The following is a 26,261-nucleotide window of genomic DNA, read 5'->3' as shown; positions in this document are numbered from 1 at the left end:
GGTCGCGCTGACTGGCCAGAAGTATGTATAACTCATTCATATCCTCCATTACCAGGTCTGAAACCGGCGAATCCCCGCAGCACACAGTGTGTGCGCTGGTGGGATTCATAAGTCTGCAGTCACACAGAGTGACTGCAGACTTATTGATTTTGACCGGACAACCCATTTAATAGCATCTTACTATGAAACAACTGTTGCAAAACATCAAACATGTTGGATCTTTTATTGCAGCTCTGCCCCCATAGAGTTCAACTGTAACTCGCATGTGACATGCCTGTGATTTGGTCAAAATGGCAACGTTAAAACAATTGCATGACAGTAAGTCACACACAAAGAGCACAAATATTTTTGGGCACTTAAAGGGAGTCTGTCAGCAGGGTTTTGCTATATAATCTGAGAGCAACATAATATAGGGCAAGAAATCCTGATTGCAGGGAAGTATCACTTACTGAGCGGCTTGGTGTAGCTTTCATAGAATACCAGTTTTGTGTAATGTAGATGTAGCAGAGCTAAGTCTTCTGCTCTGTGTATAACCCACCCATGCCCATTACCAGCAGCTTTCTGTGTACACCGTGAACTGTCAGCAAGCTGCTACTCGGTGGTGAGGATGGTGTTACACAGATCAGCCTGACTGCTGTGCACATGAGCTATAGTCCTGAAGTGGTAATCTCTTGTAGATAAAATACTGTTTGGATTAAAACTACAACACAGCCTAATAAATGACACATCCCTGGAATCAAGGTCTCTTGCCCTATGTTATGCTACTCTCAAATTAAAATATAATGAAATCAGAAAGTGGCGCTATAGTATATAGAATAAGCCAGCTGCAAATAAGACAACAACCACAAAGTTGACAAAAATAACTGCTAATTAGTAGTGTTGAGCGAGTATGTTCTATTAACCCTTTCGCCGAGTATGCTGGGGCCGAGCTCCGAGTATTTTCAGCTGCTCGGTGATATGGTTGAATTGCTCCCGTGTGCATGATTTGCAACTGTGTGACAGCTTTATTACATGTGAGGAATGTCTATTTCTTACACATTCCTCACATGTAATAAAGCTGTCAAACAGCTGCAAATCATGCACACGGGAGCGATTCAACCATATCACCGAGCAGCTGTAAATACTCGGAGCTCGCCCGAGCATACTCGAAACAGAACATACTCGCTCAACACTACTAATTAGTGATGAGCAAGTACTAAAATGCTTGGGTGCTCGTTCAAGTCGAGCAAATTGTAAAGCTCGGGTGCTCGACCCGAGCAACGAGCCCAATGTAAGTCAATTGGAAACTTTTCGCACCCCCCCCTCCCCACAGAGGTTTGGAGGAGGCCTAAAAATTGGCCAAATTGATGGGAACAGTGCTCAAATGATATGGAAACAGCAAGGGGGCGACCCCTGGAAGCATCTCTGACTTCCAGGTCACTGCTGTCAAGAATGTTGTCAGAGTATTACGCCACTTTTACGGACTCACAATAAAACCAAGCAAAAACTAAACCAAAATGGATTTTCCTGGAAAAAATGTTATGGAACATTCTTTTCAGAGTAATGACTTGTATATAAGGCAAAATAAATAACCGAAAATGAAAAAGCTCCTCCACACCTTGGGCTATGTTCACACGTAGTGTTTTTGATGTATTTTTGCACTTTCGCATTGCTTTCAACGGTGAAAAATTAATTTACCGGTAAATGTAATTTTAACGTTTTACTACTGTGACGCCTCTTCGCTCGCTAGCCCACCCTGAGAGATGGGGGTACTCTGAAATGGGCCTCCAGGTGGAGGGTGGATGCAGTCGTGGCCTAGGCCCGGCCCGTGCCCAGGGTTGTCACATCAAAATAAGGGCTAGGAGGGACGGTGGTAATCGAGGGGATTTAATGACTACGCCACCTGTGGAGTCTGGTGATTCGCCACCAGCGCTGCAGCAGTCCTCTGAGGTGGGATGTAGTGGCAGCAGAAGATGGTACTACACCCCACAGGCGGAGCAGGGCCTCAGGGCAGAGAAGAGTGATCAGGGGAGTCGTAGTGGGTGGTGCGGTGTGGTGTCGCGCTGAAATAAGGGCCCGGAGGCAATGGATGCAGTCTTCCAAGCTTTACTCACGTTGTTAAGTGTCAGCTTCAAGCCTTCTCCTTGCTCCTCAAGGCGCGCTGCGGTCACCAGAAAGGGGTTCAGCACACTCCAGGTAGTTCGGGTGCATGAATCAGGACCCCCGCACCAGAGTGTTCCTAGACTTGCCCACTAGGTCCTCTCCTGTCCGTGTATGGTACGTGTACTAAGGCCGGGTCTCCCTCTGGACTATGCACAGAACAAGAGTACGGGTGGCGACTCCGCTCCGTCCGTTACCCGGTGGGATCCACTGAGCCTCCGGGCTTCTCTGACTAAGACATGAAGTGACAGAGTCAGATATCGGGGGCCGGTACCCCTTTTGCAGCAGGAATCCCTCTGACTAGGCCAGAATAGTGAGGACAGGTGGCGTATGCCGCTCCGTCTGCATCCCCCTGGGATCCTTTTGCCTGCGGAGCTTGTCTCCTCCGCTCCCCTCCAGGCCTTCTTAGGTAGGGAACTTGACCGGGTAGAGACAGCCGTTAACTCTAGCCCACTCCTCACCTCAAGGCCAGAGGACGAGGACCGTGTATCTTCTATCAGCTGCAGGTTCACACAGAAAGCCACGTTCAGTGATGAAGATCACAATCAAAGACCATAAGCCCAAGATGGCCGTGTATTAAATATGAATTTTGTGGTGTAACCTCTAAGTGCGTCCTCCACCCTGTCCCACTACGTGGTTCCCCCTATCTGTTTGGTTCCCCCCATCTCCTCTTACCCCGGCTGGGGCTGCACCGTGGTGCATATAAGCCCCCCTCGGGTGGGTGTAGTGTTGGGTGATGTGGTTGGGTCCTGAAAGGTGCTCCTTCCTTACCTCGGAGAGGAGATACCACACCTCGGTCTGAGGTGCAGTACCCCTGTGGCGACTGAACCCTCAGGGGCGCCACACTACCTTATCTGGTCATGTGGTGTGTGAGACATGATCAGACACATCTTGTTTCATTTATGAAGGAGGGACTGTGAAAGTCACAAAGCCTATTTTTACAAAGCTATCAGACGGCCCTTACTATTGTTAGGGGGCCAGCAGTCATCTCTCACTATTGTTAGAGGGCCATCAGCCGGCTATGCTTTATTGTTACCATAATTAAGGAGTAAGTCTCCTAAACTGTTATTGCATATGCAGTGACTGCAAGGGCTGCCAAAAATGTTGATGCACTCCAATACCCCTTTGAAGAGAGTAGAGGAGGTCCTAATTAAAAAAATGTTCCCATTATTTTATTAAAGAGTGGGTCTTCTATAGTGGTAATGCCCATGCAGTGACTGCACGGGCTATCAAAAAATTGTATGCACTCCAATGCCCTTTTGAAGAGACGTAGATGAGGTCCTCATTAAAAAATTGTTACCATTGTTAAGGAGTGGGTCTCCTATACTGGTAATGACCATGCACTAAGTGCATGGGCTAAAAAACATTTTCCCCTTGGGGGTATACATGAACATACTGTATTACATACAGAATGTTAGAGGTAGGTCTCTAAAAAAAAATTTCCTACGGGCATCATAGACACCGTTAAAAAAAATTATGTGGGTGTTGCATCACGGTCACACTGGTAATATTGTGGTGGAGGATGAGGAGAAGGAGGAGGACAACAGAAAATAAACAAAATCAAGAAGTGTATACCCATGTCTGGGTGTGAAGAGGTGCATGGGAATAGACCCCCCAAAAAAAACACTGGATTTGACTTTATGTTCCGCTCCTATCATCCGGTGGTGTTGAGAAGTCGGGCCCAATCCAGCCCTTGTTCATTTTGATAAGAGTCAGCTTGTCAGCATTTTCAGTTGACAGGTGGATGCACCTATCAGTTATAATACCCCCGGCAGCACTAAAAACCAGCTCTGACAAATTGCTAGCGGCAGGGAAGGCCAGGACCTCCAAGGCATAGAGAGCCAGTTCATGCCATGTGTTCAGCTTGGATACCCAATAATTATAAGGCACAGAGGAATCTCGGAGGACATTGGTACGGTCAGCAAGGTACTCCTTCAGCATCGTCAAAAACTTTTCCCTCCTTGTCAGCGTACTCAGCGCATCAGGGCCTAGATGCTGGGAGGGTCTGAGAAAGCTGTTCCACACCTTTGACAGTGTTCCCCTGCCTCTGCTGCATCTTATTTGTGCCTCGCTCGTCTGTACTCCTTGGTTGTCCAAGGAACTGTGACCTTTCCGCCAGAGTTTTCAGATGGGAATTTTTTAAATAATTCCTCAACAAGAGCCTTCTGGTACTGCACCATTTTATTAGACCTCTCCACCATGGGAAGGAGAGATAGAAAGTTCTCCTTGTAGCGTGGGTGTAGAAGTGTGACCAACCAGTAATTACTGTTGCCTAAAATGCGTACAACGTGAGGGTCACGGGAAAGGCAGTGGAACATAAAGTCAGCCATGTCTGCCAGACTGCCAACAGCCAAGACTTCTCTGTCCTGACCAAGAGGATGACTGTCCATGCTTTCCTCCTCCTCATCCTCATCCTGGTCATCGTCCTCCTCCTCATACTCCCTCTCATCAGGACATCCACGCTTAACAGATGGTACGAAAATCTCTCCTGTTTCTCCTCCTCTTGGGCCAGGCATGGTACGTGTGCGAGGTTGCCAAGCTTCAGAGCTTCCATCAGGCTCCGGTCATTATTACACATGACCATGCCTGGCTGTAGGTTCAGTGGTGCCAGCCACAGATCTGCCTGCTCTTTTACAGCTGCCAAGAACTCTGCAGCGGTGTGCGGTTTGTCCCCTAAGCATATTAGCTTCAGCACAGCCTGTTGCAGCTTGGCCAAGGCAGTGCTGCAGAGCTTCCTGCTTCTGATTGATGTGGTCATTTCGGAGATGGAGGCTGAAGAGGAGGAGGAGGTGCAGGAGCTGTAGAACATGGGGGAAACCCTGATTGATCCAGTGCCCGCAATCCTCGGTGTTGAGAGGACAGGCTGACAGGGTCCCGGCTAAACTATATTAATCCAGCGTACCATCAGCGAGATGTACTGTCCCTGGCCACAAGTACTTGTCCACGTGTCTGTTGTTAGGTAGACCTTCCCAGTAACTGCATTGTTGAGGGCACGGGTAATGTTCTGGGACACGTGCTTGTGTAAGGCGGGGACGGCACAGCAGGAGAAATAGTGGCTGCTGGGGACTAAGTACTGCCGCCGCCGTGAGGCTTCACAAAGATTCCGTCTCCACCAGCCTAAAAGGCAACATTTAAAGTGCAAGCAGTCTAGAAATGTGGCAGTTTAACACTGTGGGTGGTAGGCTGCGTATTTGCGCTTGCGTTCAAAGGACTGTGGTAGGGACAACTGAACGCTGCGCTGGGACAAGGACATGGATGTTGTTGCTGATGGTGGTGATTGCGAGTGTGCAATGACAGGTGCAGAGTGGTAAGCATCTTTGCCTGCGCCATGGACTAGGGATTGGTGTGCACCCACAACAGCGGAACAGGCAGTGGTGTCACCCCCAGACACTGTTTCAGGACCCTGGCATTCGGCCCAACCAGTCTGGAGCTTTGCTGTCATGTGCCTGAGCATGCTGGTGTTGGTCAGGCTGGTAGTTTTGCTGCCCCTGCTGATGCAGGCATGACAGAGGTTGCAAAAAGAACCAGACTCTGGAATACCTAACAGTTGGACTGGAAACTTCCTTTCTGTTGGTGTTCCGGTGAACAATTGCACATCTTGTCTCTGTGACCACCCCACTGCTTATTCCTGCCTGTTGTAGTGCTACGCCTCCCTCCCCCTCTGTGCTGCATGTCACCTTGCCAAATTGGGTCAGTGACTTCATTGTCCACCGCCTCGTCTTCCACGTACACACCCTGGGCCTCCTCCTGATTTGCTGCCAATTGTGTCTCATTATCATCATCCACCTCTTGCGATAATAATTGCAGTTTCCCACCGTCACCTTTGTGTGACTTGGGCTTCTCAAATATTTGGGCATCATTACATGCGATCTCCTGTTGCCCCACTTGAAGGGGGCCGGGCGAGAGGCCCGAATCTATAAATGGAAAAGTGAACAGCTCTTCAGAGTGTCCAAGTGTGGGATCTGTCACGCAAGGTGTGGGAAAGACTAAGTGCAACACAAAGGGAAGGGGGGAATGGAGAACAGACTCTAGGGAAAGGGGGAGTGGAGACATCCTAGGCTGATCTGATATCAACCTGTCTCCCCTACCATCCCTATATTGGTTCTTCACCAATCGCCGCACAGGGACCTATCCCTGTATTTCCCTAGTGTTTGGCCCTGGATAAGGAAGGGGGTGTGAGCACTAGTCGATCCGCACTAAAAACTAAAGACAACAAGGTAGACAGACACAGGGGAAAGATAACTTAGCTTGAGCCGACTTCAAAGAGATAACACACACGTCCTCTTAGCATCAGAGAGGAATTAAACAGACTGCACTCGCTCCAAGCTTTTACAAGGAAACATGTGAATATCACTGGCACCGCCCAGTAGCAAAGTGAAAATATTTAAACACCCAGGCAAGCGTGTCCATTAGAGCCGGAGGGAGGTAGCCGCTGGGTCCTAGAGTGAAACAGCTAAGAATGTGTCTGTAATGCCAAAGGAAGAGATCTTCTGTAACCAACTGCAGGGCGACTGTTTGTCACATCTGACACACCCGTGACAGGATCACTTGTCTCCGGGCATTCAGCATGGTGGGAGGAAGGAGGATCAGGGTGAGGAATATTTGGTACAGACTCACGGCTACTGAAACTGGACCATGTGGAAGACAGGGTGGTGGTGGTGGCAAACTGACTGGAATCATTATCTGCTATCTAACCAACAACGTTTTCACACTGCTCTGGCTTCAAGAGTAGTGTTCCACGGCCCCCTAGAAATTGGAACAGGAAGGTAGTTTGACATGATATAGGTGTTTGTTGTGCTCCCTCAGCAGGCACAGTTTCATCTTGCCCATGACCTCAGACTCTGCGTGCACCATCAGCATCACTTCCACTTCCCCATCCCTTGCCACGTGCCTTGGCCGTTTTAACTGCAGTAATATCGGATCACGTCTGATGACCACGGTTTTAGGCAGTAGCCATATATATGTGGTATTGGTCAGCGATAGATATGAGCGAGTATGTTCTGTTAACCCTTTCATACTCGCAGAGTATTTTCAGAGTGCCCGGGTGTTATTTTTTTGTCACGCTGTGTGCATGATTTGCGACTCTTTGACAGGTTTAATACACGTGAGGAATGCCTAAGAAACCGGCATTCCTCACATGTATTAAAGCTGTTAAACAGTCGCAAATCATGCATATAGCCTACTAAAACATAACACCCGAGCACGCTGAATATACTCGGGAAACACCCAAGCATGCTCGTAGATCTCGAGAAACGAGCATGCTCGCTCATCACTAGTCAGCGACCAAGTGTGAATACGCTGAACAACACACAACTGGCAGACTTTAACTGGAGTATAATATTTAATTCTATGAAAATGGAACGTTGCAAATATATTTCATATTTATTAAACAAGAAACCAAATACAGTACAGACCAAAAGTTTGGACACACCTTCTCATTTAAAGATTTTTCTGTATTTTCATGACTATGAAAATTGTACATTCACACTGAAGGCATCAAAACTATGAATTAACACAAGTGAAATTATATACTTAACAAAAAAGTGAGAAACAACTGAAAATATGTCTTATATTCTAGGTTCTTCAAAGTAGCCACCTTTTGCTTTGATGACTGCTTTGTACACTCTTGGCATTCTCTTGATGGGCTTCAAGAGGTAGTCACCGGAAATGGTCTTCCAACAATCTTGAAGGAGTACCCAGAGATGCTTAGCACTTGTTGCCCTTTTGCCTTCACTCTGCGGTCCAGCTCACCCCAAACCATCTCGATATGGTTCCGGTCTGGTGACTGTGGAGGCCAGGTCATCTGGCGTAGCACCCCATCACTCTCCTCCTTGGTCAAATAGCCCTTACACAGCCTGGAGGTGTGTTTGAGGTCATTGTTCTTTTGAAAAATAAATGATGGTCCAACTAAACGCAAACCAGATGGAATAGCATGCCGCTGCAAGATGCTGTGGTAGCCACACTGGTTCAGTATGCCTTCAATTTTGAATAAATTCCCAACAGAGTCACCAGCAAAGCACCCCCACACCATCACACCTCCTACTCCATGCTTCATGGTGGGAACCAGGCATGTAGAGTCCATCCGTTCACCTTTTCTGCGTCTCACAAAGACACGGTGGCTGGAACCAAAGATCTCAAATTTGGACTCATCAGACCAAAGCACAGATTTCAACTGGTCTAATGTCCATTCCTTGTGTTCTTTAGCCAAAACAAGTCTCTTCTGCTTGTTGCCTGTGCTTAGCAGTGGTTTCCTAGCAGCTATTTTACCATGAAGGCCTGCTGCACAAAGTCTCCTCTTAACAGTTGTTGTAAAGATGTGTCTGCTGCTAGAACTCTGTGTGGCATTGACCCGGTCTCTAATCTGAGCTGCTGTTAACCTGCGATTTCTGAGGCTGGTGACTCGGATAACCTTATCCTCAGAAGCAGAGGTGACTCTTGGTCTTCCTTTCCTGGGGCGGTCCTCATGTGAGCCAGTTTCTTTGTAGCGCTTGATGGTTTTTGCAACTGCACTTGGGGACACTTTCAAAGTTTCCCAATTTTTCAGACTGACTGACCTTAATTTCTTAAAGTAATAATGGCCACTCGTTTTTCTTTACTTAGCTGCTTTTTTCTTGCCATAATACAAATTCTAACAGTCTATTCAGTAGGACTATTAGCTGTGTATCCACCAGACTTCTGTACAACACAACTGGTGGTCCCAACCCCATTTATAAGGCAAGAAATTCCACTAATTAAACGTGACAGGGCACACCTGTGAAGTGAAAACCATTTCCGGTAACTACCTCTTGAAGCTTATCAATAGTGTTGAGCCACCCCCGAACTGTTCGTCGAACACCTTCGAACACCGTTAATACCAATGGCATGCAAACAAAAACACATAGAAACACATAGAAAACACATTCAAAGGTGTCCAAAAGCTGACAAACTGCTCAGAAGACATAACTAACACATGGAAAAGTGACAAGTACATATAGTCATGCGAAAAGAAAAGAGGTGGAGGAGTAAAAGGAGGGGCAGACACAGATATAGGCATGTCGTGCCCTTCTAAAATCCAAAAAGTGAGAAGCCAACACGGCCAGTCCGTTCCTGCCCGTGCCACCTCCGTGTCGCCGGGTTTGTGCCAGAGCCGCGGTGGACCCTGACGGCCAGCCCCCCTCTCCCAATACTGGTGCCTGTCCGCTGGTGGGTCGAGCGAGCCCCCCTGTGGTGGAGGCAACTCTAAGCTTTTTAATTTAAATTGTCTCTCTAATTTGAATGAATACACTTTAAATCCTTTTACAAGGATCTATTGGAGGGCAAGTCTCATGCCAGCAGCCGCGTAATTCCAGCTCCATTAGCGTCCACTAAAGCTGCTGCAGTTGAAAAGCTTTTATAAGGATCGAGCTCGGCTGTCCACCGCAAGGCATCCTACCGCCAGTCCCAGCCCCTATGCCTTGGGGTGCCTCCTGATGCTCTTCACTGAGTATCCCATGGTCCCGAAGCATTTCCTTTGAAAAAATTAAGTGTCCAAACTACAGGTGGTGTAGCTTGCTTAACAGCCGGGATAATCCGCTGACTAGCAGACACTGCTACTAGGCACAAAGTATTTCCTGGGCTAGATGCAGTTAAAAATTTGTAATTAGATACTCTCGTTGGATGCTGAGAAAGCATTCCATAGAGTCTCCTGGCACGCCATATATTATTCTCTTAAAAAGCTTGGGGTAGGGGTCTAGGGGACCCTTTTATAGCCAAAATCACGGCCCTGTATCGCAATACGTCACCTAGGCTGAAGATAAATGGAACTGTAGCACCCTGAGGGCTCGGTTGCTACAGAGGTATTGCACCTCACCCAGAGGTGTGATATCTCACTCTCAGGTAAGGATGGAGTGTGGATCAGGACCCGACACCTGCATGCATTACACCACATTGCCGTGGGGCAGGGCGACCAATATGCCCCTGAGATGGGCACGACAGTCCCTGTCCCTGGCTGGAGTGGGGGGAGGGAACACTGAGGAAGGGGAACCCTGTAGTGCAGGAGCAGGGAGGAAGCAGTTCCTGGGTGCATTGAGAAGGGAGTATCAAAGGTGGGCACCATCTTAGTTCAGTGCAGAGAAGTCTGAGCAGAAGTGACAGGGAGCAGGGGCTCTGCATGAGCTCTGCTCCGGAGATGGGCCTAGTAACAGAGGCCCAGGCCTGGAAGAGGGAGAAGGAAGGAAGAGGAGCGGAGAAGGCTCCAGGAACGAGGAACGAAGGGATCCCAGGGGTGCGGATGGGCGAGTCGCCACCGCACGCCCGAATTCACCTGCGTGGAGGGGTCAGGCAAAAGGGGGAGACCGGTCCCCGAAACTAGTGGAGGCGGGAAACGACCCTCAGCTAGAAACCGGAGGCTGTGACATTTTATGTGGCGCAGCCCCTCGCTACACCCGCTAGGAAGGCACCACATAGGGTCAGGGAAACTGGCGCCAAGTTTACCAAGAGGAGGCCCGAGGCAGCCGGACAGAAGGGTTGGTAAGAAGGGCCAGACAAAGGACACACAAAGGGGGTCCTGTGAAGCGCTCCAAAGTTATCTGGGAGTTGTCTGAGCCCCTCACCTGGTGAGCACAGTACGACGTGGGCAGCCGTTACCTGCAGAAGTGGTCTGGATAATAAGAACTGTGAGTAAAGGCCCTGGACTGCATCACTGACTCCGTGTCGTTACTGCTGCTGCCCTGCACCATCACCCACATCCTCCGCATACACTGCCCTGAGGCTATACTCCTCCCGTGGGGAGTTATGCTACGCTCTGCTGCACCCACAACACCAGCCTCAGCGGTCTGCCCTGCAGCGGCGGTTCACTCTGACCGCAATCCATGGGTGGCATAGTCAGACATTTAAACATCAAAACCACATAAATAGTTCCGCCACTGGTTTGACCGCCCTGAGCCACGGAATCAGGTCGCCGCCACGGAGACTACAACCACCAGCATCCACCAAAAAGGGTCCGGCTCCGGGTGTCCCAAGGCCCAGGGGGCGCGTCAGAACATTTTCATCACCTTTCATAATCACCAATGGGACAAGGCAGGGATGTCCTCTGTCCCCTCTCTTATACATCCTAGTGACGGAGCACCTGCTCTCATCAATTCGCCATAACCCCAATATTAGGTGGATTGAGGTGGGAGGCACCGAGTACATGTGCTCTCTAATTGCTGATGATGTCCTAGTATATATCACTCAATCACATATATCCATCCCTGCTGTTATGGCTGAAATAGATCACTTTGTTACATGGTCAAATTTTAAAATCAATGCAGCGAAGTCTGAGGCCCTCGATGTCTCCCTCCCCAAATCCATACAGGATTCCATCCAGTCCAACTTTCCCTTTGCCTGGCCCTCACAGGGTATCAAATACTTAGGAATTCCTATTCATAGAGACCTCTCCCATCTATGTTATCTTAATTTTGGGCCCTTTATTGAACAACTCCATACAGACCACGGTTGGCAAGTTAGAACTGTAAGATTCACTACGTGAACCACTGGTGTTTTGTGGAAAAGCACATGTACACTGTGTTCCAAATTATTATGCAAAAAGTGTTTAGGAGTGATAAGGGAAGAATTTGTTTGTTTGTCAGTTAAACTCATTGATGGTGATGTGTGTCAGGGCTCTTTATATCACTGTAAGCAATTGCAGACACCTGTGCTAATTAGTTTGGCAGGTGTGTCCAAAGAAAGGCAAGACTACTTAAGAAGGCTGTCCCACATTATTAAGCAACCTACATTTTCTGCCAAAATGGGAAAGAAAAAGGATGTGTCGGCTGCTGAGAAGCAACAAATTGTGGAGTGTTTAGGTCAAGGCATGACTACAATTAACATTGTGCGATGATCAGGATGAAGTGTCTTGGCAATCAAGAAGTATGTAGCTGATTCACAGTACACACGTGTGCGTGCTGATAAGGGCAAATTGAGGACTCTTTCCTACAGACAATTAGGTCAGGTTAAAAGAGCAGCGGCAAAAAAGCCTTGTCATAGCAGCAGAAAAGTTTTTGAAGCTGCTGGTGCCTCCAACGTCCCCCGAACAACAAGATGCAGGGTCCTTCAGAGGTTTGCAGCTGTGCGTCGCCATCCTGTCGACCTCCTCTATCCACTGCACACAAGCAGAAACGGCTCCAGTGGGCCAAACATTACATGAAGACTGATTTCAAAACTGTTTTGTTCACGGATGAGTGCCGTGCAGCGCTCGATGGTCCAGATGGATGGAGTGGAGGATGGCTGGTTGATGGACACCCCACGCAAACACGGCTACAGCGCCAACAAGGAGGAGGTGGAGTAATGTTTTGGGCTGGAATCATGGGGAGAGAGATTGTTGGCCCCTTTAGGATCCCTGAAGGGGTAAAGATGAACTCCATAATGTATGTGGAGTTTTTCAAACAGCACTTCCTGCCATGGTTCAAGAAGAAGAACCGTGTATTCCACAGCAAGATCATTTTCATGCATGATAATGCACCGTCTCATGTTGCACATGACAAGATCTCCAAGGCGTAAGTGGCTAGCTCCGGCCATTTATCCAGATTGGAAGCCCAAAAAGAGCAAGGGTCCAGTGACACAGTCATGGCTTCAATGTTTACTTGGAGATACTACTGTACCATCGTCTCTAGGCATCGACTATGTGTCAGATTTCTTGTCTCCTGTGGCCTTGCAAAGGATGGGCTAAAAAAGTGGTGAAATGATTCCGCAAAATTGATGTTACCAGCAGATACTGTGTTTCTGTTACGGTTTGCGTGCTGAACACTCGACGGTCCCACGGTTGGCAAGTTGGAACTGTGAGATTCACTACGTGCACCACTGTTGTTTTGTGGAAAAGCACATGTAAGATTCTGCAACAGTCTCTGCTGATACTCCTGCATGCGTGCATCCCTTTCTATGGCAGGAATAATTTCTGCAAATTTACTTTTGTACCGGGGATCTAACAGTGTGGCAACCCAGTAGTTAGGATTATTTCTAATTCTCACAATTCGAGGGTCATGTTGCAGGTAGTGCAGCAAGAAGGCACTCATGTGTCTTGCACATCCAGGAGCACCAAGTCCCTGTTGTGTTGGTGGCGAGGTAACAATCATGCTTCCTTCCTCTGTCCTCTCCCCCCAACCTCGCACAACAGAAATGTGATCAAGGTCTCCCTCATCTGATGAGTCTTCCATCAGTTCATCCTCCACTTCTTCCTGGGCTCCTGCACCTTCCTCACTAGTTTGGGTGCTACCATGCACCCTGGTAAAACCATCTCCCCCACCCTCACATGCCTGCCGCCTTGGTGCTGCCGACCGTCTGGATCTTGCAAATGTTAGCCCTTCCGCATACAACTCCTCCTCCTCCACTTCCTCCACCTCCTCTTGTGCCACCACCTGACTCCGAATTCTGTTTAACATGTGCTCCAGCATGTAAATCACCGGAATAGTCATGCTGATAATGGCATCGTCAGCACTAAACATCTTCGTCGCCATTTCAAAACTGTGCAGAAGGGTGCATAGGTCCCTGATCTGAGACCACTCCTCCAGCGTGATTTGCCCCACCTCTGGATCTCGTTGGCCCAGGCTATACGTCAGAACGTATTGCACCAGGGCTTGTCGGTGCTGCCACAGTCGCTGCAACATGTGCAGATTTGAATTCCACCAGGTAGGCACATCGCATTTTAGCCGGTGAAGTGGCAGGCCCAACGACTTCTGTAGAGATGTAAGTCGCTGAGCTGCGGGATGCGAACGGCGGAAGTGAGCACACAGCGACTGTGCCCTCTGCAGAAGGTCATCTAGTCCGGGATAGTGGGCTAAAAATTGCTGGACAACCAGGTTCAACACGTGAGCCATACAAGGCACGTGTGTGACATTGCCCCGGCGAAGGGCCGCACCCAGGTTTGCAGCATTGTCGCACACGGCCATCCCTGGTTTCAGGTCCAGTGGAGACAACCATTCATGAAATTGGTTCTCCAGAGCTGACCACAACTCCTCAGCTGTGTGACTCACATTTCCCAGACATTTCAAAGTAAAAACCGCCTGATGACGTTGAGCCCTACTGCCAGCATAGTAAGGAGGTGTGCAGGATCCCTTCTGCGCAGTTAGAAAGCTTGTGGCATGACCAGACAGGCTTTGGGTGCAGGTGGAGGACCTAGAGGAGGTTGAGGAGGCAGAAGCAGTGGAGGAACTTTGAAATAAAGAGGATTGACGCACAACTCGTGGGGACGGCAAGACTTGGACAGCAGCCCCTTGTCCTGCTGTCACCATAGTTACCCAGTGCCCAGTCAGCGACATGTAACTCCCCTGTCCATGCCTACTCGTCCAAGTGTCTGTGGTGAAATGCACCCTGTCACACACAGAGTTTCTCAAAGAAGCGGTGATGTTGTGTGCGACATGCTGGTGGAGCGCAGGCACACCTTTCTTTGAGAAGTAGTGCCGACTGGGCATCTGGTACTGGGGCACTGCGACGGACATAAGGTCTCGAAAATCCTCTGTGTCCACCAGGCGGAAAGGCAGCATTTCTTTAGCCAAGAGCTTGCAGATGGTGAAATTCAACCTCTTAGCTTTCTCATGGCTAGGAGGAAATGGTCTTTTACTTGTCCACATCTGAGGGACCGAGGGCTGGCTGTTGTGCTTAGACGGGGTTGATAAGGGTGTCCCCGGAAAACTGCCGGTCTGTGAGGAAGATGCAGGCGGACATGTTAGGTTGCCTTGATCCAAAGGTGATGCTATCAATGTCGAACAGCGCTCAACACCGGCTGGTGTTACCACCTTCAAAGAAAATGATGACCTGCCAATCACGCTGGCTGTTGCGGGTAAAGAGGTGGCTGGTCTGGGTCCCAAAACAGGTGTGACTGCTGTCCCCCCAGTCACAGAGGATGAAGAGGCCGCGGATGCACAAGATGTGGCAGACGGTGGTTGGCCCGGCCGGCTAGGCCGCATTGTAGCACAGTGAGCTTCTCACTGCAACTTATGCTTCATGTCCATGTGCCTGTTCATGCATGAAGTACTCAAACTATGTATTTTTTGGCCTCTACTTAGCTTTTGCTGACAAATGTTACAGATAACATGAATTGGGTCATCTTTATCGATCTGAAAAAATGCCCAGGCTATGCAAGGCTTAGCACCCATGCGACCTGAAGAGCCACCACGACTTGTGGTGAGAGGCAGAGTTGTGTTTGAGGATGCAGTTGTTGACGTGCTTCCAGTACTACGTCTCTGTCCACGAAGGCGCAACCTGACCTCGTCGTCACTAGCATTCTCCTCCACCTTCTCTGCTGACCTCATCTTTTGGCTGACTGTGGGTTGACAGTAAGTGGGATCTCCAACCTCATCATCATCACCCTGTGTGTTATCACACCCGTCGTCCTCAGAGCCAACCTGTTCCTGCCCTGACTAAAAACTAAAGTTGTCGCTTCAATCAGGTATTTGAGTCTCATCATCGTCTTCCTCATTGTCTCCACCAACAGGAGTTACAGTTTGGGAATGAGGGTCTACATTATGGTCAGAACCTTCTGCGCCTGGTCCTGGATCTGACTCATAAAGATTCTGGGCATCAGTGCAGATCATTTCCTCGTCTGGATTCACAGAAGCACTGGAGCCGACCTCTGATTCCCAGGCTATAGTATGAGTAAACAGCTCTGCAGACTCAACCATCTGTTCTACCTCATACTCAGACGGGCAGCTGGAGATTTGGGAGCTGTGAGGAAGCAAGTGCGATTGGGTTGACACCTCGAGGACTGGAGTATTTGTGATGTCGAAGTTGATGTGGAGGAGAGCCCACTTAAAGGAGCACTTGATATCCGTTGAAGCACCTGCTGTTTTTGTGCCTCATCTGAAATTTGTAGCGATTGGCGTGGCCGTAAGAAAGGGATCTTATCACATTGTCCGCTAAAAGAAGTAGACATTTTAGTATGGCTGGAAGATGGTCTTTCTTCTGCAGATGTTACTGTTGCTTTAACACCTACCCCACGGACACAACCTTTTTTCCCCTTCCCAACACGCCTATTCCCCTTTCCACCAGCAGCAGGCCTTTTTCCACTCATTTTGGTGGTTAACTAATTCACAACTCTGGAGTTGTTTCCACAAAAAAACAATGGATGGGAACTGAGCAGAGCTGAGTGGCCAAACTGTGGTATTAGGCCAAAAGTATTGGCTGGGTTAGATGCAGAAAAAAATTATATTCAATTTGCAACCTGATGGAGGTCAGTATAGATGGACTAATAGACCAAGTCCCACACACTGCTAGAAGCCCAAATATTTTTTCAGAGCTAAATGCAGAAAAAAATTATATTCAATTTGCAACCTGATGGAGGTCAGTATAGATGGACTAATAGAACAAGTCTCACACACTGCTAGAAGCCCAAATATTTTTTAAGAGCTAGATGCAGAAAAAAATTATATTCAATTTGCAACCTGATGGAGGTCAGTATAGAATGGACTATTAGAACAAGTCCCACACACTGCTAGAAGCCCAAATATTTTTTCAGATCTATATGCAGAAAAAATTATATTCAATTTTCAACCTAATGGAGGTCAGTATAGATGGACTAATAGAACAAGTCCCACACACTGCTAGAAGCCCAAATATTTTTTCAGAGCTAGATGCAGAAAAAAAATATATTCAATTTGCAAACTGATAGATGTCAGTATAGATGGACTATTAGAACAAGTCCCACACACTGCTAGAAGCCCAAATATTTTTTCAGAGCTAGATGCAGAAAAAAATTATATTCAATTTGCAACCTGATGGAGGTCAGTATAGATGGACTAATAGAACAAGCCCCACACAATGCTAGAAGCCCAAATACTTTTTTCAGAGCTAGATGCAGAAAAAAATTATATTCAATTTGCAACCTAATGGAGGTCAGTATAGATGGACTAATAGAACAAGTCCCACACACTGCTAGAAGCCCAAATATTTTTTCAGAGCTAGATGCAGAAAAAAATTATATTCAATTTGCAACCTGATAGAGGTCAGCATAGATGGACTATTAGAACAAGTCCCACACACTGCTAGAAGCCCAAATATTTTTTTCAGAGCTAGATGCAGAAAAAATTATATTCAATTTGCAACCTAATGGAGGTCAGTATAGATGGACTAATAGACTAAGTCCCACACACTGCTAGAAGCCCAAATATTTTTTCAGAGCTAGATGCAGAAAAAAATTACATTCAATTTGCAACCTGATGGAGGTCAGTATAGATGGACTATTAGAACAAGTCCCACACACTGCTAGAAGCCCAAATATTTTTTCAGAGCTAGATGCAGAAAAAAATTATATTCAATTTGCAACCTGATGGAGGTCAGTATAGATGGACTAATAGAACAAGTCCCACACACTGCTAGAAGCCCAAATATTTTTTCAGAGCTAGATGCAGAAAAAAATTATATTCAATTTGCAACCTGATGGAGGTCAGTATAGATGGACTAATAGAATGATGCTATGCCCAAAAGGTTTTACTTCACTAGGTACAGTAAAAAAATTGGTATTCTATACACAGCTGGTGTAGCTTGCAACACAGATAGGCTACTCCACTGACTAACACACTCTGCAATAGGCCAAAAAGGATTAGCTTTGCTAGATTTAGCCAAATGCTGTGAAAAAAACTTGCACAGCACTGGCACAGACCTGCCTGGCAAAAACTGATAGGAACTGATGTAACTTAGTCCTGAAAAGGACTGCAATTACAATTAGTCTTTACTCCCAACCTATCTATTTAAGAGCACAGACCTGCCTGATAAAAGTCGTAGGAAATGCTGTAACCTAGTCCTTAAAAGGACTGCAATCACAACTATTCCCTACTCCCAAGCTATATGTAGATTTGTGCGAAAATTGGCTTGAAATTAACAAGGTATAGCGCACACAGCAACAGCAGTGCCGTCTAACACGCAGCTGCAGCAGTGAGAAAATGGTGGCGACGGGGAAAATGGCTGGGTCTTATAGGGCAAGGACATGTGACATACACTGCCAATGACACATGCCCTTGCTTGTGTGAAAAAAAGCACTTCGCTCCATGTGTGCGCTGCTGATAGGCTGACAGACTGCACCTCCCCACTGTAAATGTGGGATAGAGAAAAAAAAATGGAGATCTTCATTGTTCCTGCAGAGATCCATCCCCTGCCCCTCCCCCCGCCCCGCTGTACACTCAAACTGCGTATTAACATTAATTTTCATCATTACTGAGAAAAAATCCAGTTATGATTTTGGTGCACGAACAGTTATCGAACATAACCTCGAACAGCCGAATTTTTTTCAAATCTTTCGTGTTCGCCGAACGGCTCGAACACCGCCCAAAACAGCTCGAATTTGAGATTGGCGAACAGTTCAAGTCAAACAACGCTCATCTCTACTCATCAAGAGAATGCCAAGAGTGTGCAAAGCAGTCATCAAAGCAAAAGGTGGCTACTTTGAAGAACCTAGAATATAAGACATATTTTCTGTTGTTTCACACTTTTTTGTTAAGTATATAATTCCACATGTGTTAATTCCTAGTTTTGATGCCTTCAGTGTGAATGTACAATTTTCATAGTCATGAAAATACAGAAAAATCTTTAAATGAGAAGGTGTGTCCAAACTTTTGGTCTGTACTGTATATCTCACTAAAAAATTTTTTTGGGGGGGAATACACAATTAAAAAAGACTGGATGAGGGGTATAATTCTGCATAAAAAATAGCCATTTCTACACCAATTAAATTTGAATGGAATGGCGGACAAATATACCCATAAAAATGCTACAGTGCAATTAATCAATATAAAGTGAACAGATTGATATCAAGATGATCATATATACATATGAAAAGTGCTAGTGCTTATATCTGTAAACAAAATGTGGGTATAAAGTGCCATTAGTGCAATCAGTGCAAGATGACAATATATGATAGATAGGTAGTAAATAGTATGGTACAGACTTCTCATGCAGAGCAAATCCCGATGCACGTTTCGCCTCACGGGCTTTCACTAGGGAAGTAGCTACTGGAGTGTAATATTTGGCACGCTCCAAAAAATGTCACGATTATTACGGCAGTAATATCGGATCACGTCTGATGACCGCGATTTTAGGTAGTGGCCTTATAGATGTGGTATTGATCAGCGTCCAACAAGTGTGAATAGGATGAACAACACACAACTGGCAGACTTTAAATGGAGTGTAATATTTGGCATGCTCCAAAAAATGTCTGTATTATTATCGCAGTAATATCGGATCACGTCTGATGAACACGGTCTTAGGCAGTGGCCTTATAGTATGGTATTGGTCAGCGACCAAGTGTGAATAGGTTGAACAACACACAACTGGCAGAGTTTAACTGGAGTGTAATATATGGCACGCTCCAAAAAAAGTCACGATTATTAATACCTAATACCTCATTAATAATCCACCAATTCTCTCCCTAGGTCAGCAGCACCTCTCCCTATTCTGCCTATCTGAAGGGTAGACTGTGATGAGCATAGGCTTACCGGGTCTGATATAGACCCAAAGATGCTGTGCTGCTAGCTAATCACTGTAATACCACAACCAACATGGCTGCGGCGTTACAGTGAGTGTCAGGCAATCCCCACATGTTTATTCGCTGTTAAAACAGTGCAAAACATGCGGGGCAGGGACACGAGCTCCTGCCCGAGCATCCCGGAAGTCCTCGCCGAGCATCTCAAGCAGTGAGATGCTTGGGCGAGTACAGAGCAGGAGCAAGCATGCTCACTCACCACTAATGCTAATTCAATAGATTATTCACGCTACGGCCAGTGCAGAGATAGGAGCAGACCACTAGAATAATTATTCGTTTATTGGTAGTTAAACCTTAGCTAAAGTGTTTAAAGGAAATGGCCAGTAGCAAGCCAGTATGCAATACAGCTCTATTTAAAACAGTTTTGAGTTAGCAAATAGGATAGGTTGCTGTTAGGTCAAAAAAATGGGCACCCCCTAGATAAACAGAGACCTTATACATATGGTATAGAGGGAAACAATAGTAGTAGGCAGAATAAACTCCTTATTAAAGGGTGTACCAAAGACACTGGCAGTTTACAGTTCACTTGCTGTAAACCAATACTGTGAGATAAAATGCAGGCATGCAGGTGCCTGACTGAGGCAGAGGGTTCCAGCTGGGTTAGATGGATTACACAGATGGCAAAAGTATATCAACTGCCGCTGAGTATAGTGAGTGTCAGCCACCACTGATCTCAAATACAGTACAGATGGAAATAGTGCAGCAGATGGGTTCAACATCTCGGGTACTTGATACACCCTGAGTAAAAACACGTGTCCCTCAGTATGCTGAATCCAAAAGAGTCTTTGTAATCCTCAAGTGTTAGAGGTAGAGAAATGTAGAATAATGTAACTTATACTAGCAACAGATCACCCCTCCGTATACAGGCACTTGTCTACTTTCAGATTAACTAGCAAAAACCTGGTGACAGATTCCCTTTAAAATTTCCCATTGCACAATAATTTCTTGGGGGGTAGCCCTAGCCTAACTAACTGAGGGTGCCACATCATGTAATATTGATATGTTATTTCATTCATGTTTTTCAGATGCTGTGTTCAAAAGAATAGAAGTCGAGAATTTGCATTATGAATTATTTCAAAATGATTTTCTTTAAAAAGTCACACTGCACTAAGTTGACTGTTAAACTGCTATTGTTCTTCTTTTTGGTTCTTCTCACTGTGACTCTGCTGATTTTAAGTAATTTTGTTTGGTTTCCCTTGAGTTTATTAAGTCAGGATTCTAAATTGTCATTGAAATCTCAGGAAAATGATACAACAAAAGTGAATGAACTCCACATTGAACAATCGCAAAATGCGTCAGCAAATCCTTCATTTACTAGAATAAATACGACTAAAATATCTGACAATATCCACAAATCAAAATATGAGTATATTATCAATGAACCTGATAAATGCAAGGAACATGTTCCATTTGTAGTTCTGCTTATAACTGTACAAAGATGGCAGCAAGAAGCTCGTCAGGCAATAAGAAAAACGTGGGGAAGAGAGGATCTTCTATCCGGAGTCAAGATACTTAGGTTATTTTTCCTAGGTACAGACCCAATACTAAATACTGAAGCTGAAAACGCCATTTCAGTAGAAAGTCAAGGATTTCATGACATTATCCAACAGGATTACTTGGACACATACAGAAACCTCAGCATAAAGGTACTGATGGGTTTGAACTGGATAACCACATACTGTCCCCACGCTTTGTATGTAATGAAGACAGACAGTGACATGTTTGTTAATACTGAAAATTTGGTCAACAAGCTTCTCCAACCAAATCATCCACCAAGAACAAATTATTTCACAGGATTTTTAATGCTTAATGGTTCACCCATTCGCAATCTAGATAGTAAATGGTATGTGTCACCAGATGAATATCCCAGAGAAACATATCCTTCTTTTTGTTCTGGGACTGGATACGTGCTCTCAGGAGACCTGACCCACAAAATAATCAAAATCCTTCCAAATGTTAGATGGATACACCTGGAGGATGTGTTTATTGGTTTATGCCTTGAGAAATTAGGAGTTGAACCAGTGGCACCACCCCCAAATTCTGAGTTTCATAACTGGAGAGTCGCGTATTCAGATTGCAGATACCACAATATTGTTACAGCCCATCAAATGAGTCCTAGTGAGATACTGTATTATTGGGGCAGACTACAAGACACTAAACATCGCTGCTCATAAGTCATTATATATAGACTTGTCAAAAAAAAAACTGCATTAAAACATCATTATCCTTCTAGGCTGCTCCTGAAATACAATATTTTCTGTTATAGTTTAAATGTTCCACGATCAATTACAAAATGACTCTCAACACAAGGTTTTTGCAAGACAATTAATGTAATCTGCCTCTGATAGATATCACATGACAGTTATAATATTCAAATTTCTACAGTTACCAAAATGCCTATGAATGTAAATATGTAACAAGTTATGCATTTAAGAGTATATGCATTCAATAGTGTATTCCACATTGGTTCTCCAAATATGGAGCAGGTTCAGGTCTGCATCATACTCAGCAGATATGCCTATGTTACATATGTAATGCAAAGCACTTTACAGAAATCTCTTTCACTGTCCCCATATGTTCTCACAATCTACATTCCCTATCAGTATATCTTTGGAGTGTGGGAGGAAACCGGAGAATCCAGAGGAAACCCACGGAAACATGGGGAGAACATACAAACTCCTTGCAGATGTTGTCCTTGGTGGGATTTGAGCCCAAGACTCCAGAATTATAGTGCTAACCATTGAGCCACTGTGCAATACTGTGGTATTACTATATATATAGTGCAAGAGATGAAACAATCGCAGGTTCAAGTTCTGTAGTAATGTAAAATGTTTAATATATATAAAATTAATTAACCTGTACAATAAACACAATAAAGAGAAAAAAATCAAAACACAAGAATTAAAATTTCTGGTCACCTAGCCTCCGTAAAAACCCCCCACAATAAACAGCCATCAGAATGTATGTTCACTAAATTGGTATCGTTAAAGGGAATCTGTCAGTAGATTTTTGTTATTTAATCTGGGAGCAGCATAGTATAGAGCAAGATAGCCTGATGTGTCACTTAATAGGCTGTGTTCTGCAGTTTCACTACAAACAGTGTTTTATCATCAGGAGATTAACACTGCAGGACTTGGTCTCACATGCATGGCAGTCAGGCTAATCTGTGTAATCCCGCCCCCATTGATTGGCAGCTTGTTGACCACGTACACTGTACACAGGAATCTGCCAATCAGGGGTGTGGGCGGGGTTATACAAGGCTCAGCATTCAGTCCACTACTACAGCAGAGAGAAAAAAAGGATTCTATCAAAACTACATCAAGCAGTCCAGAAAGAGATTTATCTTTGGAATCTGGCTCTCTTGCCCTACATTATGTTGCTCTCCGATTACATAGCAAAAGCCTACTGACAGATTCCCCTTAAAAATGTCAGCCCTCCTCACAAATATGTTTTGTTTATTTAACAGAAAAATACAAGTGTCGCAGGTCTACTAAAAAGGAGACACAAAGCAAAAAAATTTCTTTCACAAAATTCACATTTTTTTCATTGCTTAAATAGGTGCAAGTTTGGTATCAACATATTCACACTGACATGGACAAACATGCTGGCAGGTCATTTTTACCACACAATGGACATCATAAAATAAAAACTCCAAAAAACACTAGAAGAATTGCATTTTTTTCACTTTCATTCCACTTGGCATCTTTGTTCCATTTTTGAGTAAAATTTGTTCTTCAAAAAAACAACTCCAGATACATCTATGTCGACAATAAGAAAAGGTTATGGCTCTTTGAAGAATGTTGGGAAAAAACAAAAAGTGCAAAAACGAAAAAATCTCAAGTCATTAAAGGGTTAACCAAACAAGTCCCTGCAGTTGGCGAACATAAATCTCCCTTTAGCTGCAATTTAACTATTTAAATGCAGCTGTCAAACATGGGTTTCACATAAGTTGTCATGGCTGTTATGGGCCTGCTTAAATTCCCCTATGGCTACTGTGTTTTTCCTCCATTGAAGCCTCTAGGCTTCATAGGAAACTATCATCTTGTTTGCATATTGCAATAAAGTTGAATATCGGTATAAAGAACAAATGATCAAAGAATTGTAGTTTCCAGTGGCATAACTAGAGTCTGATGGGCCTCCGATGCAAGATTTAGACCAAGTTTTCTCCCATACTGGTATATATATGTCCTCCATCCTGGTATATATGTCCCTCATCCTGGCCCCATCCTGGTATATATTGTATATTTCCTCGATCTTTGTATATACTGTATATGTTCCCCTTCATGGCCCCATCCTGGTATATATGTCCCCCATTCTGGTATATATGTCCCTTTCCTGGGTTTCATCCGGTTATATATACCCCATCCTGGTATATACACTGTATGTTCCTTAACCTGCCTGGGCCCCATCTTTGTATATGTATCCCCCATCCCGGGCCCAATGCTGATATATATGTCCCTTATCCTGCCTGGGCCCCATCCTGGTATATATATCCCCAATCCAGGAATATGTCCCCTGTTCTGCTGCTGTTCTTTAATGCATAGAAAAAAATAAACAATTCTACTCACCTTCCCTCCTCTCCCGCGCTGCAGGGCATCCTCTTCTGAAGCCTGCAGTTGACTTTAGTGTGCAAGCGACAGGTGCGCTTGACATCACCTGCTGGCCTCTGATTGGCCGACAGAGTGTATTGCCATGCACAGACTCAACGGGTCTCTGCGCTGCAATACACTTCAGCTGAAGGTGCATCCAAGCACGGGCCCAGTCGCGGTCGCGATCTCTGTGACCACTGTCGTTACGCCCCTGGTAGGTTCAAGTCCCTTAAAGAACTAAAAATAAATAACAAAAAAGCTTTTAAAAATGTAAAAGAAATCTAAAAATTTGATTCCTCATTAAAAAAGAAGTACATATTGTGTACCACCACATTCATAAAAATTTGATTTATGAAAATCTAAAATTAATTAGGCAGAATAGTAAACTCCATAAAAAGATAAAGTTGAAACACAACAATTAAGTTTTTTAAGTTGCAACATTTCCCTGAACAATAGAATAAAAGTGATCAAAATGTCATATGTAACCCCAAATTTATCAATAAAAATTTCAGCTTGCCATGCAAAAAGCAAGCTCTGGCACATTGTAAAATAAAAAAGTTATGGGTCTCTGAATATGACAACACAACACAATTTTTTTCACTACTTAAACTAAAAAAATATATATACACAATGTATGAGTTTGTTATCTCCGTAATCATACTGGAGAATCATGATGCCAGGACATTTTTACTGTACAATCAACATCGTAAAAACAAAGCAAAAACAACGTTGGAATCACACTTTTTCACCACTTCCCTGCCCTTGAAATTTTATTTTCACATTTTCAAATACATTGTATGGTAAAATGAATGGTGCAACTATGTCAGCATGAAAAAAAAAGTTATGGCTCATGGAAAAAAATAAGGAATAAATGAAAACGTTACAAAGAAAATTGGCCTTGACAGGTCGGAATTAATCATATATCAATAAAAATACAAAACAAAAATGTTTAATTATTTTTTATTTTGAATGGAGACTAATGATGTCAAATGGAGACTAATGATATTATAGGCTCAACATCCCTAAGTGGGAATGAATAATGCTGACATAGTTTTAACTTGAAGCAATACATAGATGCTATTAAATCTTTGTGTTGGATTATCAATTCACATGTATGCACAGTACCTACTATTAGTGTAGAAAGCATGGTGGCTCAGGGGTTAGCACAGGTTGCTTTACAGTGCTGGGATCTTGGGTTCAAATCCAAATAAGGACAACATCTGCAAGGAGTTTGTATGTTCTCCCCGTGTTTGTGTGGATTTTCTTTGAGTACTCTGGTTTCCTCCCATGCTCCAAAGACATACCATATGAGTGATGCTGATGTCTGTAAAGCACTGTGGAATTAATGATGCCATATAAGTGAGTAAAATGAACTATTATGGTTGGCACCCTGGAAGTGAGATCCAGTGGTGGGACAATTCGTCATTTCTTCTGTGACTATTTTTGCTTTTGCTTTGCCACAAGTCAAAAAACAAAAATGACTTAACAAAAAAACACAAATGATAAATTGAGGCCTTTGCCAATATTTATATAATTAAAACACCAAAGGACTAAAAATCCAATAAATGTTATTAATTCAACAACTGAGTGACATGTTCAGTGTTACTGTATAGCAAATAGGGACTGCAGACATTTTCTTCCTCCAGGACCCTGATAACTGTAATGTTTTGTGGTGTATAACAACAAAATGTATCACAAATAATGTACATGAAGAATAGTGATGAGCGAGTGACGCGCCCCTGGGCCTGTGTCGCGCTGCGTTGCGCGCGCGGGAGCTTACCCGGAGCCGGATCTCTTGAGGGTTGTAGTCTCGTGGCGGTGACCCGGTCCGTGCCCAGGGAGTCAAACTGAGCGGCGATGTAACAGCGGTAGATGCAGGACGACTACCCCACCCGTTGAATGCAGCTATGGAGCTGCCGCTGCAGGACAGTCCGCTGAGGCCGGTGGATGGATGGTGCAGCGTAGATGGTATAACCCCCAACGGGAGGGGTATGGCCTCAGGGCAGCAGATGTGGATGATGGGGGTAGCAGGAACCACTCAGAGACGGTGCGGTGTAATTCAGGGTCTT

The 26,261-nt window shown here is 45.1% G+C and overlaps 1 protein-coding gene across 1 annotated transcript in view; it reads left to right on the top strand.

Annotated features, from left to right (window-relative positions):
• LOC141156364 (beta-1,3-galactosyltransferase 2-like) overlaps nt 1–25,373 on the top strand; it is a 52,352-nt gene extending 26,979 nt beyond the window's left edge. The window contains exon 2 of the mRNA XM_073642556.1: nt 20,629–25,373. Within this exon, the coding sequence (XP_073498657.1) occupies nt 20,668–21,777 (1,110 nt within the window). The 5' untranslated portion in view covers nt 20,629–20,667 and the 3' untranslated portion in view covers nt 21,778–25,373. The remainder of the gene's footprint in view (nt 1–20,628) is intronic.
• Nucleotides 25,374–26,261: the final 888 nt, after the last annotated feature.

This window comes from Phyllobates terribilis, unplaced genomic scaffold (genome assembly GCF_046119375.1).
Source record: "Phyllobates terribilis strain yellow unplaced genomic scaffold, ASM4611937v1 Scaffold_8__6_contigs__length_399053987, whole genome shotgun sequence".
Taxonomy (NCBI): Eukaryota; Metazoa; Chordata; class Amphibia; order Anura; family Dendrobatidae; genus Phyllobates; species Phyllobates terribilis.
This window is presented reverse-complemented; position numbering and strand designations above follow the sequence as displayed.